Raw genomic sequence first — 14918 nt, forward strand, 5'->3', positions numbered from 1 at the left:
CACACACACACACACACACACACACACACACACACACACACACACACCCCTCAGGTGGTTTACATATGGTGCTTAGAAGACTGTGGTTTCCAATCTGAATTCCATGAGAATATTTTTACTTTACTATACTTCATGACTGAAGACCAGAGACATGAAGTTTTGTAGCTTGCAAATGGAGGCAGAGCAACAAGAACATGCTTTTAAATAAAATATATCTATTCACAAACATATATTCTCATGTGGTATTATATTAGAAACATTTAATGCAAAGTCAGTTTGATTTAACTTTTCATAGCATATATTGTGTCCAAGTTGGGGAACTCCAGTCTATAAGCAGAATTTTGAGTAGTTAAAGTTGGTTCAGAGTAGCATGTATTTTTACATTGACCAATACTGCTTTGATGGGCAACTCATGTTGAAACATATAATTATCTTGATAAGGAAGTTACCCACACAGTCTGATAAACACAGTCAACTAGGTGAACAGATTTGGGAACTTTAGCTTTATCTTTTGCCTAGTTCTTGGTAGTGCTTTATGGAAAAATGCTTCTAAGTTTCTACTAGAGTTGACATATCCGTATATTCTCTGAGTTTCAAGTCAAAAAGTAGGGACTTAGGATTTACTGTACTAGTATGACTGACAAGTAGATGGGTGTCTGTATGTTCTCTAAATATGAAAGAAAGTAAGGGAAATGTCTTGATGATGAGCAAGCTGGGTACTCTGACTTAAGTAATTGTAAACTCTTATACTTTGTCTTTCATCCTAAACTTTCAGGGTTTTTCATCAAAATTTGTTTATTCTTACACCTATGACAAATAGATTGACTAGTTATATTTTTTATGAGAGCTGAAGCCCTGAAAAGTGATTGAGCCTAACATATTATATAGGATTGTTTTTACTGAAGAAGTTAACTATTGAAATGGTAATGTTTCAGGTGGTCTGTGGTCTGCAGTGTTTTGACTATTAATAAAATATTGGGTTGGCCAAAAAGTTTGTTTGGGTTTTTCTGTTGCATCTTATAGAAAAACCCAAACGAACTTTTTGGCCAACCCAATAGGTTATCTAACACCTCACTACTCAAAAATATGTGGTTCCCAGATCAGCAGCATTCACATCACTGGGAGCCAATTAGAAATGGAAAATTTTAGGGTTCACACCAGAGCCACTGAATCAGAATCTGCATTTTGGGAAGATCCTCTGATGATTTGTTAAGCACGTTGAAGTTCTGACCCAAAGCATGTTTTTAGGGGCTTGAGCCAGTGTCTTGAGATGTATTAGCAGCCCTATAAGCCTTACTTTTATATAACTAACCTGCTGCCCTTTTGGTTGGTCCCTTTTTACCATGTTTTCTGGGATTCCTAATAGATAGTTCTTTACAGTTTAATATTTATTATGCTCCTATGATATTGTCAGGCATTGGACTATAGAAATGTAGAAGGTATGATCTCTGCTCTTAGGCAGTGTAACAATAACATCCTGTTCTGATAAGGAAGTCAATTTACTATCATTTTCTATCTCCTTGTAAATCACAATTCTTCAGGGAATTTAAAATAGTTCCTGCTAAAAAGTTAGATACCACTGTTCTAGAACTTTCATAAAAGCATGGTGTATGATAATGGATTGTTTTAAATAAGGAATGGATAAATGGCTATGTAGGTTTATAAATTAAAAGCCAGAAAAATAGCAAAGAGGCACAATGTTTATACAGAGAGTTTTTCCTGAGTTCTAAAAGATCTTTGCAGAAATAAATGGAAAATCCTTAATTTTTGTTGAGTTTAAGAAATTGTTTTAATTTAAACTTAATTTAAATTACTTAGGGTGAACACTTTGGAACTACGGAAGCCACAGAAGCCTTCTTTGCAATGACTCGATTGTTTCAATCTAATGATGTAAGTCTTTTTTTTTTAAATTCTTTTAGGCTAAAAAAAGCTCCTTTTATCTGTTTTCCTTGGGGGAACTTAGAGTGCTCCAAATTAGGGAAAGTTGCTTGAAATGTTTAAAATTACTTAAAAATTTTCTCTTCATAAAATTTATAAATGTTCATTAAAGGACATATGAAAATGAAAGAATGAAAGTATATAGTTCAAAGCTGTTCACTCACAGATCTACCGTGCAGTCATAAAGACCGCTAATATCCAGCTTCTGGCGTGACACTGCGGAGGTGGACTGGTATAGAAGTCAGAGGACATAGCTATCACATCTCTAAGTTCTTAGTCAAGTTTCTTGTGGGCCTGGGGTTGCTGTTGGCAGATGAGAAGACGAGCTGGATGCAGAGTGGGGAAGGGACATGGAGTAGGGAAGAAGAAGAGTGAGGACAAACTAAAGCTGCCAGCACCTCTGCATCTGTCTCTCATTACCTTCGACCACCCTGACTTTCAAGCATAATGTGTGCTTCACTTCTGTCTTCCAAATGTGGCACATATTTCCTTTTTGCCCAGCTCTGACTCAGAACCGTCAGAGAAGGGGATTGTGGGATCTGTATTTCCCAGCTTTCTGTTAACATAAATTGGCCAAATTGTGCAGTTCTTTTGGTATGTATTGCATATCATCACAGGCCACATTTTGTGCCTGACCCCGAGGATTTTATAGGATTTGAGTCTGGTTATGTGTCTAGATAGTGAGCAGTTTGGGGATTAGGTCCTCAGGAACATCGGTGTCCCATGTAAGGCAACTATCTCAGGGAAAGTCAGTGCACATTCTTCAGGCAAATGGAGCCTAATTTCCTCAGACAGGGTATGAAGGACTGCTTCTGCTTGCCCAGGAGGCTTGGAGGAATTTAGAGGTTCAAGGTACTTCACTTCATCAGAATCTGCCCATATGTCCCCATTCTGATTTTCAGGGCCCTTCTCCTTGCCAATCATGGTCCTAACTTTAACATAAAATGGCTCACAGGGGGTAAATTGAATTTGCATTGTAATTCAGTCACCTGCAGGATATAGTTTTCAGAAATCTCAGCCCTGTGTCCACATGGCATGAGGCTTTTTATTAAGGCATTATGGACGTTTTCTAGTCCCTGACATAGACCTTAAGCTGTGAATTCAAAACTCCGAGCTTAGCATTTTCTTTTACCTAGTTTGCCAGTGTACTTAGAAGGAACTAGCCCATTATACAACTCATTTTTACAAAAATGTTCTATGGCAGCAACTAGTTGATTACCCAAACCTTTGTCTTCTATAGTCCTTGATTATATTTGTCTGCAGGTGATGATTTAAGTATTTTGCCACGGCATGCCATGGATGACTAGTGTCCCCTTTACCACTGGAGACAGGGTCATTAATTCCTTTTATCAAGTCAGAAAAGCAATTTCAGATTCCTATCCTTAAGGCCCTATTTCCCTTTAATCACTTCCTGTACCAAAATTTGGGGTTCAATCAGGGAAGCAGAATTGCTGTGTTCATTATTGAATTATTTATTAGAGGAATTAAACTAGAAAACGAGGCATTTCAAGCTGCTGGAGAGTGGGGTCACGGAGAGGGACTATCATAAAAGTTGTGGAAGGCTGCTTCACGTGTCTTGTGGTAGGCCAGAGGCTGTCGCTGCTCACAGGGCTGGCAGTTGGGAAGAAGAGCTGGACATGGAGCAGGGAAGAGGATGCAGAGCAGGGAAGAAATAGCGTGAGGACAAACTCGAAGCTTCTAGCACAGAGGTTGTATTAAGAGAAGAAGACATGAAGTAGTTTTCTAGGAAATGGATTGGGGAAATGTAGGATTGTTGGACAGGACGCATGGCCCCTTCAAGTTAGTGGTCATGAATTAAAGTATTCCCAGGTAGCATGGTGAATGTTTTTCTCCAGCTACAGGCTTCAGGTTAAGGCATGGAACAGTTAAAGATGGGGTTTAATCAAGATTGGGGTTTTGCCATGTTAGTAAGCAGAGGGAGGAACAAGGAAATTGAGTGATTGAAATATTGACTGTGGAGTCTGTGCTTGGTTAGGAGGCAAGTAAGAACGGGGGCTGATTGGGACAGTAAAGAGTTGATGGAATCAATGGCTTGTAGGTCATGATGGAGCGAAAGAGTTGAGTCAGGAGTGGTGGTTGGAGAGTGAATGCTTGGAAATGAAATACAAAAGGGGTACTGTTATTGAGTAATGACCAGGATATTTTATTTTTTTTTGTAGTGACTGAGGTTTAGTAACCATGTACAGCATGATGTGATTTGTTTTGATGGTCCCTTAGGCAGAGTATGGAATTAAGGATATGATTTTTTGTGGGGAAGATGAGGGGGTTTTGCCAGTGGCATGTGGAACTCCTTCCTTTCCCAGCCTTCCTTTACCAGAGGGTAATAATTATTTTGAGATTGGTATCCTCCTATGTTTATATATTATACCTGTTTGTATCCATAATATATACTTAGTATTTTTGTGTTTTAAAATATAATCTGAATGATGTCATCTTGATATTATTTTGCAATTTAAAAAATTAATGTTTTTGAGATCTGCCCACTTGCTACAAGTACTTTTACTTTATTCTGTTTTACTGCTGTATGGAATCCCAGTGTGTGAATATACAGTATTCTTATTTATTTATCCATTCTCCCATTGGTAGATCTATAAGTTGCTTCTGCTTTTTTGCTATTACAAATGACATCACACATAATGTTTATGTACATGTCTTCTTGTGCACATAGAGAATTTTTCTGGGGTAGATACCTCTAAGTGGAATTTCTAGGTAATGCTATTTATACGATCTTGCCAAATTGATCTTAAAGGGTTGTACTAATTTACACTGCTTGCTTCCAAATCCTTACCTGCTCCAAATAATAATTTCTATTATCTGATCTAAATATTTGCCATTCACAAGAAGGTGATATGGCATCTCTTTGTGGTTTTAATTTGCATTGCCATATCACTGCCGAAATTGAAACTCTTTTCATATAGTTAATGGCCATTTTACTTTCCTCCTCTGTGAATTGTCTGTTTATATTCTTTGCTTATTTATATTCCATCTATTGATTTATAGGTTTAAAACTTTATTTTAGCCTTTAAAAAATCTGCTTTGTTTTTTTAATTTTAAAAATCAGCTTAAATATACAATAAAATTCACCAATTAAGTGTACAGTTGTGTTTTGACCAGTGTATAGAGTCATGGAACAATCACCACAGTCATGATATAGAAACTTTTCATCACCCCAGAATGTGCCCCCATATTTCTTAGTTGTCTATCTCCTCCCTCAACCCCTAGCACCTGGCAATCACTGATTTACTTCCTGACAACATAGTTTTGCATTTTCTAGAATTTCATTTAGATTTAATCATATAGTATATAGTCATTTATGACTTTTATGTCTTGTTTCTTTCCCTTAGCTTTTGAGATTGATCCAAGTTTTTGTATGTATCAGTAGTTTGTTCATTTTTATTGCTGAGTAGTATTCCACTGTATGGAGGTAGTCTTTATTTATCCATTCACAAGTTAATGGATATTTGGGTTGTTTCCAGTTTACAGATATTATAAACAAAGCTGCTAAAAATATTCAAGTACAAGTCTTTGTGTGGACCTATGTTTTCATTTTCTTTGGTTAGTATCTAGAAGTGGCATTCTTGGGTTTGCATTTCCTGAATGATGAATGTATTAAGCATGTATTAAGCAAACATATGCTTATTTGCCATCCGTTTATCTTCTTTGGTGAAGTGTCTGTTGAAATCTTTTACCTTTTTTTTTAAAAAAAAATCAGGTTGTTTATCTTCTGCTTATTGAGTTGTAGGTGTTCTTTTTATTTTCTGAATACAAGACCATCATCAGATAGGTGTTTTGTAAATATTTTCTCCTTCCCAGATCCCAGTCTGTGGCTTGCCTTTTCATTCACTCACCACTGCATTCTTTTTCTTTTTTTTTTTTAAGTATAATATACAAATGGTAAAATTCACGCTTTTTAGGGTATAGTTTTATGAGTTTTGACAAATGCATACAGTAGTATTATCATCACTGCAGTCAAGATTTAGAACATTTCCATCACTCCAAAAAGTTTCCTACTATATGATCTATTCCTCGCATCCTCAGGCCCAGGGAACCAGTAATCTCTTTTCTTTCCTTACAGTTTTGCCTTTCCAGGAAGTCATAAGAATGATATCATACTATATGAAGCCTTTTGAGTCTTCTTTTCAGGCACTTAGCATAATTCATCTGTTATTTGTCCATGTTATTTTTTGTGTCAGTTTACTCCTTTTTATTTCATTGTAGTAATTTGTTGTATGGATGTACCTCAGTTTATTTGTTCATTAGCTGAAGAGCATTTGGTTTGTTACCATTTTTTGGTGGTTATGAATAATGTTGCTATAAACATTCATGTATAAGTTTTTAAATGTAAGTTTTTATTTCTCTTGGGTAAATACCTAGGAGTGGAATTGCTGGGTCATATGATAGGTGTATATATGTTTAACTTTGTAAGAAACTGCCAACCCATTTTCCAAAGTGACAGTACCATTCCCCCCATTACTGTATGAAGCTTCTAGTAGCTCTGCATTCTAGCCAGCACTTGGTATTATATGTTTTTTGTTTGTTTGTTTATTTTTTAATTTTAGTCATTCTAATACGTATGTAGTAGTATCTCTTTGTAGTTTTAATTTGCATTTTCCTAATGACTAATAATCTCAAAATCTTTTTATGTGCTTTTGTTGCCTTCTATATATCTTCCAAGATGAAGGATCTGTTCATATCTTTTGCCCAATTTTAATAATTTGGTTGTATATTTCCTTATTATTGAGTTTTGAAGGTCTTAATGTATTCTGGATAGAAGTTGTTTATCAGATGTTTCCCAAATATTTTCTCCTAGTCTGTGTCTTGTTTTTTCACTTTCTTAGTCTTTAACAGAGCAGAAGTTTTAAGTTTTGATGAAGTCCAGTTTATCATGGTTTTTTTTCCTGTTATGGATTGTGTTTTTGATGTGTATTATAGAAATCTTTGCCTAACCCAAGGTCATAGAGATTTTCTCCTATGCTTTTTCCCTAGGCATTTTGTAGTTTTTGTGTCTTAAATTGCTTTATGATCATTTTGAGTTAATTTTTGTACATGATATAAAGTGAGGGTTGAATTTCTTTTCGTCTCCTTCCTCTTCCTCCACCACCCCCTCCTTTTCCTCCTCCTTTCTTTTCTCATCAAATTCTACTGGAATAATTGCATACCAATATGGAGGGAGGAGGAGGAGGAAGAAATAATGATGATTGTGTTACAGTGGCACATTGGAACATTCTATTATTTTCATTGATATATATATCTATTCTTATTCCAGTATCACACTGTCTTGATTACTGTAGCTTTATAGTAAGTTTTAAATCAGGTCGTGCATGTTTTCCTATTTTATTATTATTTTTTTCCTTTTCAAAGTTGTTTTGGCTCTTCTAAGTTCTTTGCATTCCTCTGTGCAGTTTAGAATCAACCTGTTCATTTCTATTAAAAAGGCCTGCTGGAATGTTGATGGTGATTGCATTGACTCTAAAGATCAATATGTTCAACTACAAGAAAATTTAAAACAAAGAGATCAATTTGAGGAGAATTGACATTATAACATTATTGAGTTTTCTACTCCATAGACATGGTATATATTTCCCTTTATTCAGGTCTCTAATTTCTGTCAGCAGTATTGTAGCTTTCAGCATAAAAGTCTTATACATATTTTGTGAACTTTATCCCTGAAGCAGTTAACATTTTTTATACTATTGCATTTGTATTGTTTGTAGGTAGTCTATAGAGATTAAATTGATTTTTGTATATTGACCTGTTTCCTGTGATCTTGTTAAATTTATTTATTACTTCTAGGAGTATTTTGGGAGATTCCTTAGGATTTACTTTTTTCAGTCTGTATGCTTTTTTTTTTTTTTTCCGGTACGCGGGCCTCTCACTGTTTTGGCCTCTCCCGTTGCGGAGCACAGGCTCCGGACACGCAGGCTCAGCGACCATGGCTCACGGGCCCAGCCGCTCCGTGGCATGTGGGATCCTCCCGGACCGGGGCACGAACCCGTGTCCCCTGCAGCGGCAGGCGGACTCTCAACCACTGTGCCACCAGGGAAGCCCTGTATGCTTTTTATTTGTTTATCTTACCTTTTTGTCTTCTTGCACTATTGTATAGTGTGAATAGAAGTGATGGTAGAGGACATCCTTGCTTTCTTCCTGATCTTAGAGGAAAGGTATTTAATCTTTCACCATTAAATGTGATGCTGGCTCCAAGTTTTTCATAAGTGACCTTTATCAGGTTGAGGAATTTCCTTTCTGTTCCTAGTTTGCTGGGAGATTTTTTTTTTCCATAAATGGGTATTGAATTTGGTCAAATGTCTTTGCTATATCCATTGAATTATTGTGGTTTTCCTTTTTTAGTATATTAATATGGTGAGATGCATTTATTTTCCTGGAAAATATAAAATCTTTGTTTTCTGTTTGTTAAAATTTGTTATGGATTTTGAGTCTGTGGTCATGAAATATATTTATGTATAGTTTTTTCTTGGGTTTTGTATTTGGGTAATGTTGGCTTCATAAAATGAATTGAGAAGTGGTTCTTCCTCCTCTGCTCTCTGGAAGAGTTTTTCTAGAATCATTATTAATTTTTCCTAAAATGTTTGATGGAGTTCACTATTGAAACCATCTTCATTGTAGGAAGGTTTTTGATAATTAACTACTTTAAAAGGAAATAGATATGCTGCTATTCAGATTATTTGTCTTCTTTTTTTTTTTTTGCGGTACGTGGGCCTCTCACTGTTGTGGCCTCTCCCGTTGCGGAGCACAGGCTCTGGACGCAAGGCTCAGTGGCCATGGCTCACGGGCGTAGCCGCTCCACGGCATGTGGGATCTTCCCGGACCAGGGCACGAACCCGTGTCCCCTGCATCGGCAGGCGGACTCTCAACCACTGTGTCACCAGGGAAGCCCTATCTTGCTGTTTTAATTTGCCTTCCCCTGATGACATATAATGAGGAGCATCTTCTCATATACTTATTTGCCTTCTGTTTTTCTTCTTAAGTGAGGTATCTGTTAAGGTCTTTGGCTCATTTTAAAATTAGGTTGTTTTTCTTATTTTTGACTTTTAAGAGGTTTTTCTGTTCTTGGGGGGGTTTTGGGGTGTATTTTGGATAACAGTCCTTTCTCAGTTATGTGTTCTGTAAATATTTTTCCCAGTCTGTGTTATCTTCTCATCCTCTTGACATTGTCTTTTGCAGAGCAGAAGTTTTTAATTGTAATAAAGGCTGACTTATCAATTATTTCTTTAATGGATGATGCCTTTGGCGTTGTATCTAAAAAGTCATCACCATACTCAACATCATCTAGGTTTTCTTCTAGGAGTTTTATAGTTTTGCATTTTACAGTTAGGTCTGTGGTCGATTTTGAGTTAATTTTTGTGAAGAGTGTAAGGTCTGCGTCTAGATTCATCTTTTTGGCATGCGGATATCCAGTTGTTCTGGCACCATTTGTTGAGGAGACTATCTTTACTCCATTGTATTGCCTTTGCTCCTTTGTCAAAGATCAGTTTACTGTATGTATGTGGGTGTATTTCTGGGTTGTCTTTTCTGTCCATTGATAAATTTGTCCATTCTTACGCCAATACCATTCTGTCTTGTTAGTGTTTACCGCTTTCTTTTTTTTTTACTCTTCATTCCTTACTGTATTTCTGAGTTATTATCTAGAATAATTTTCCCTGTGCCTGAAGAATATACCTTCTAGAATCCCATCTTTTGTAGACTTTAGATATTTTATCCTATGCAAGACCCTGGGCTTACACTTCTGTGGCTATGAGTTGTGTGTTTTTCCATTTTGGGCACTTGTGAATTTCCCTTCATTTTCCCTTGGCTGTGTATTAAAATTTTTTTGTTCCTGTTTTATTCAGCATTTCTGTGTATTTGTTTAGGCAGCATAGTTGTTAAAAACACATCTTTGTCAACACTACATTGTCACTCTTTAATTTTAGACAATTTGGTGGGTGTGAGGTGGTATATGAAATGTGGTTTTAATTTGTATTTCCCCAGTGACTAACAGTGTTGAGCCTCCATTTTTTGTGCTTTAGCTAAATTTTTTTGGATCTCCAGTTTTATTCTGCTTCATGGTAGATTTTTGCTTGGGGGGGGAGTGTAAATTTTCTTCTGCTCTGAAGTTTTGATTGTCATTTTTTTTGCTTTCTTCTCATAGTAGCTTCATATGGATGTGATATGCCTCATTATCTGCCCCCATGCTGCCTTTCTCATTCTGGGGTGATTTTTTTCTGTGTTTAATCACCATGAGAATCCTCACTCTGTTCTGCCTGTTCCTTAATGGGCTCAGTAGTCTCCAACAGATCCTTTGTACAGCTTGGACTCTGGAGCTGGGTCTGATGTATTTGAGTTTCACTACTTATAAGAAATATGAAGTTACTTGGTAGAGAATGAGGCTAGACAGGCTAGAGGAACCAAGGCTTTGAGCATTGAGTATGAGTGTTTATGAATAAAATCAGAGATCCAGGTGAGGAGAAAGGGTGGGCGAAAGTTTGTTTAACACTTCTTTTGGATCCAGGTATCCATCTAGAAATCTTGATAATTGAAAATAGTAGTTGTACAACCACAAATACCTTAAGAAAAAATATGCTGAACTGAGGAAAACACAGAGTCTGCATGTCTCTCTGTATATATTTTTAAAGAATTTAAAAAATACATTTTCTAGGACAAGCCTTTAGCACTTTGAAAAACCTGTCTTTGGACTCACATTGTCACAGTCACAGTTTGGGTCCTTCTGTATAAAGATCCATGTAATTAACTGAATTTTTGAATTTTCATCTAGGTGTCTTCTACTGTTAGTGCATCAATTACTTGTGTTTAGGAAATACTAGAATTTTGAATATTTTCTCATCCAGGCCTTTTTTTTTTGCGGTACACGGGCCTCTCACTGTTGTGACCTCTCCCGTTGCGGAGCACAGGCTCCGGACGCGCAGGCTCAGCGGCCATGGCTCACGGGCCTAGCTGCTCCGTGGCATGTGGGATCTTCCCGGACTGGGGCACGAACCCGTGTCCCCTGCATCGGCAGGCAGACTCTCAACCTCTGCGCCACCAGGGAAGCCCGTGAATCTTTTTAAGAATAGCTTTCTAAATATATTTACTTGGGGTCCTCACTTCAAACAGTTTAAAAAACCATTTCCTTATGAATAACCTTTTGCCTTTTATAAATAATTTTTCAGCAAACATTGAGAAGAATGTGCTACCTTACTATCAAAGAAATGGCTACCATCTCTGAGGATGTCATAATTGTGACAAGCAGGTATGTGAATAGTTAAAACCTACGATGTGATACTTACATATTTAGTGGAGTATTTGTTGTTCTCTTTCTGTTAATTTTACTTTTTGACTGTAAGAAAGCCAGTAGGAATTGAAAAGAACATAATGTCTTAAAGCATTCTTTTCTAAAATGTGGTTGTCATGTGAAAACCATCTCTGTTTAATAAAGCTGAGAAAGAAGTCACAAAGGATAATACTAATAGATTTGATTACATTTTAAAATGTCATAAAAATATATAAACAAAACTAAAAAGTGAATGATACATTGAAATAAAATATTTATTAAAAAATTTTATTTTATATTAGAGTATAGTTGATTTATGAAAAAATATAACAAGTACATCAAAAGGCTAACATCTATAATATATAAAGAACTCTTATACTTCAAAAAACTCCAAGTGATACTTCATAAAATAATCAATATAAAGGATCTAAATATCTTTAAATAGTCATCTCACTAGTACAAAAAATGTAATTAAAAATTCAAGAATGAGTTACAATATTTTTTTGTTTTGTTTTTTGTGCTTTTTAAATTCAATTTATTTAAACTTAAAAAAAAAACAAACCCCAAAACAGCTCCCCCATTTCTCCCACTCCCCCAGTCCCTGCCTCTGGGAAACCACTAATCTGATCTCTGTATCTCTGTATCTATGAGCCTGGTTTTATGTATTTATTTATTTATTTAGATTCCACATATAAAAGAGATCATATGGTATTTGTCTCTCTCTGTCCGACTTATTTCACTTAGTATAATGCTCTCAAGGTCCGTACATGTTGTCACAAATGTCAAGATTTCATTCTTTAATGGCCAAATAATATTCCAATGCATATATGTACCCCAATTTCTTTATCCATTCATCTGTCGATGGACACTTAGGTTGTTTCCATATCTTGGCTAATGTAAATAATGCTGCAGTGAACATGGGAGTGCATATATCTTTTTGAATTAATGTTTTCTTCAGATAATACCCAGAAATGGAATTGCTGGATCACATGGTAGTTCTATTTTAATATTTTGAGGAACCTCCATACTGTTTTCCATAGTGGCTGTACCAATTTACATTTCCACCAACAGTGCAGAGGGTTCCCTTTTCTTCATGTCCTAAACAACACTTGCTGCTTCTATCTTTTTGATAGTAGCCATTCTAACAGGTGTGAGGTGATAGCTCATTGTGATTTTGATTTACATTTTCCTGATGATTAATGATGTAGAGCATCTTCTCATGTACTTGTTGGCCATCTGTATGTCTTTGGAAAAATGTCTGTTCACATCTGCCCATTTTCAATCAGATTGTTTGTTTTTTTTGCTATTGAGTTTATGAGTTCTTTATAAATTTTGAAAAATTATAATATTTTGCCAGTCAAATTGGCAAAAAAGAAAAAAGGCAGTCAGTACTTGTAAGGGATATTGATATTCTTGTATACAGGAGGTAGAATAATAAATTGATTCAGTCTTTTTAGAAAGCAGCGTGGCAGCATTTGTTGAATGTTTGAAAGGGTTTATCCCTTTGATCCAGTAATTCCACATCTATGGAATTATCCACAGAAAACAATCAGAGATAGCAGAGAAATATTTATATACAATGATGCTTATTGCAACACTGTTTACACTAGCAAAAAGGAAAAAACAACTTGAATGTCTGACATTGTTAAAAATGATCTAATTAATCATGTTTTAGTCATATTATGAAATATTTTAATTTTTTGAATATATTTTTGAGACATCTTTAATGATATGGAAAAGTCTTCAATAAAGTGCTAAATGAAAGTTGGATTCAAGTCTGTGTATTCCCTGTAGTCTCTTTTAAAAATATTCTAAGTATGTATATAAAAATATATGATTGGATATACACTGATATATTACCAGTAAGTTATCTCTGGGCATTTGGAATTGTGGCTATTTATTTTCTTTAAACTTTTGATAATTTCCAAATGTCCTAGAATGAGTATGTATAATTCAGAGTCCTAAGATATATAACAAATGTTATTTAGAAAATAGTTACTAACAGTTATTAATATATAGTTGTAGTTAATAGTCACTAATTATAACTCATTCAAGTGAATCTGGTATTTGTACAAGAAAATAAGTTTTGGAGGAGGGTACTTACGTTTAACCAACAGTTGTGTTGAATGTAGTTTCATAATATTAGTAAAGCTTTCAGCTGAAAATAACACAAAGCCAGAATTAAATAGTAACAAACAAAATAAGCACAGAGTAGCTGGTGTTGGTTCAGTAGTTCAATAGTGTCAGGGCTGGTGTCTCTTAAATTCTTTGGGACGTCCTCACATTATTGCAAAATAAGATGCCTGAATTACTGGCAGTGCACCATTCAAGGTGGGAGGGGTACCGAGAAGGGGGCCAGAGAGAGCCAGCGCTGTCTGCCCCTTTTATCAGGTATGCAAAAGCTTTTTCCAAGGCAATTTTTAGATTTTATTTGGCACAGCTGTGTTATGACTAACCTTAGGAGGCCAGGAAAGTGAATATATAGCTTTTATAGCCCAAGGGGCAGGCTTGGGAGAAGGGAGGGGATTAAAAATGGGTATCGGATTAGTCAGCTAACAGTGTGTGGCACAAATACAAAACAAAAAAATCTTCACTTAGATTGCTAGATTCACTAAATATTGGAAAAATTAAAAATAGATTAATCAACTGTTGATTGAGGGTGTTTCGTTCCTTTGTTTAGCTGTTAATACTTCCATCTGAGTCCTGTTAGGCCGCTTTGAATCATGGTTTGCTTCTCGTTCCTTTTAAGTAATTAGTAGATGTAGTAGGCAGAATAATGCCCCCTCCACCCCCAAGATATCCCTGTCCTAATTCCTAGAACCTGTGAATATGTTACATTACATGGCAAAGGGGAATTAAAGTTGCTAATCAGCAGATAAGGAGAGTATCCTGGATTATCCAGGTGGGCCCAATATAAGGATAAGGGTCCTTAAAAGTAGAAGAGGGAGGCAGAAGAAAAGGGTCAGTAAAGAGATGTGATGATGGAAGCCGGTTCAGAGGGATGCACTGTTGTTGCTGGATTTGGAGATGGTGGAAGGGAGCCATAAGCCAAGGAATATGGGTGATGTCTGGAAGCTGGAAAAGGCAAGGAAATGGATTTACTCCTACAGCCTCCAGAAAGGAATGCCATGCTGCTGACACCTTGATTTTAGCCCAGTGAGACCTGTGTTGGACCTCACCTTACAGAACTGTAAGGTAAATAAATGAATGTTGTCTTAAGCCTCTAAGTCTGTGGTAATTTGTTACAGCAGCAATAGAAAACTAACAGATTTTTGCAGTATTTAAGTGTATCAAATCAATACATTGTATACCGTACAGTTACACAATGTTATATGTCACTTATATCTCAAAACTAGAAAAAAAACCTAATAGAGACTTTGGTACCTGGAAGTGGGGTGCTGCTGTAACAAATACCTAAATATGTGGAAGTGGCTTTGTAATTGGGCAGTGAGCAGGTGCTGGAAGAGTTTTGGGGAACATGATAGAAAAAGCCTACACTGCCTTGAACAAACTGGTAGAAATATGGGCGTTAATGACTCTGCTAGACTTGGAAGTGAGGAGCAGGATAGAGAAAACATTTATCATACAGCATTGTGAACAGACTGTTGATAGAAATATGGACATTAAAGGTGTTGCTGGTGAGGGCTCAGAAGAAAATGAGGAAGGTATTAGAAACTGGAGGGAAGGGGATCCT

General features: G+C 36.1%; 1 protein-coding gene across 1 annotated transcript in view; it reads left to right on the forward strand.

Moving 5' to 3' along the window:
• Positions 1 to 14918, forward strand: part of COPG2 (coat protein complex I subunit gamma 2) — a 116207-nt gene that overhangs the window by 3589 nt on the left and 97700 nt on the right. Inside the window, exons 4-5 of the mRNA XM_027102767.1 lie at positions 1819 to 1890; positions 11124 to 11203. Of these exons, the coding sequence (XP_026958568.1) occupies positions 1819 to 1890; positions 11124 to 11203 (152 nt within the window). The remainder of the gene's footprint in view (positions 1 to 1818; positions 1891 to 11123; positions 11204 to 14918) is intronic.

The sequence above is a fragment of the Aethalodelphis obliquidens genome, unplaced genomic scaffold, assembly GCF_003676395.1.
Source record: "Aethalodelphis obliquidens isolate GAN/ISIS:26980383/991018 unplaced genomic scaffold, ASM367639v1 scaffold5, whole genome shotgun sequence".
Lineage (NCBI taxonomy): Eukaryota > Metazoa > Chordata > Mammalia > Artiodactyla > Delphinidae > Aethalodelphis > Aethalodelphis obliquidens.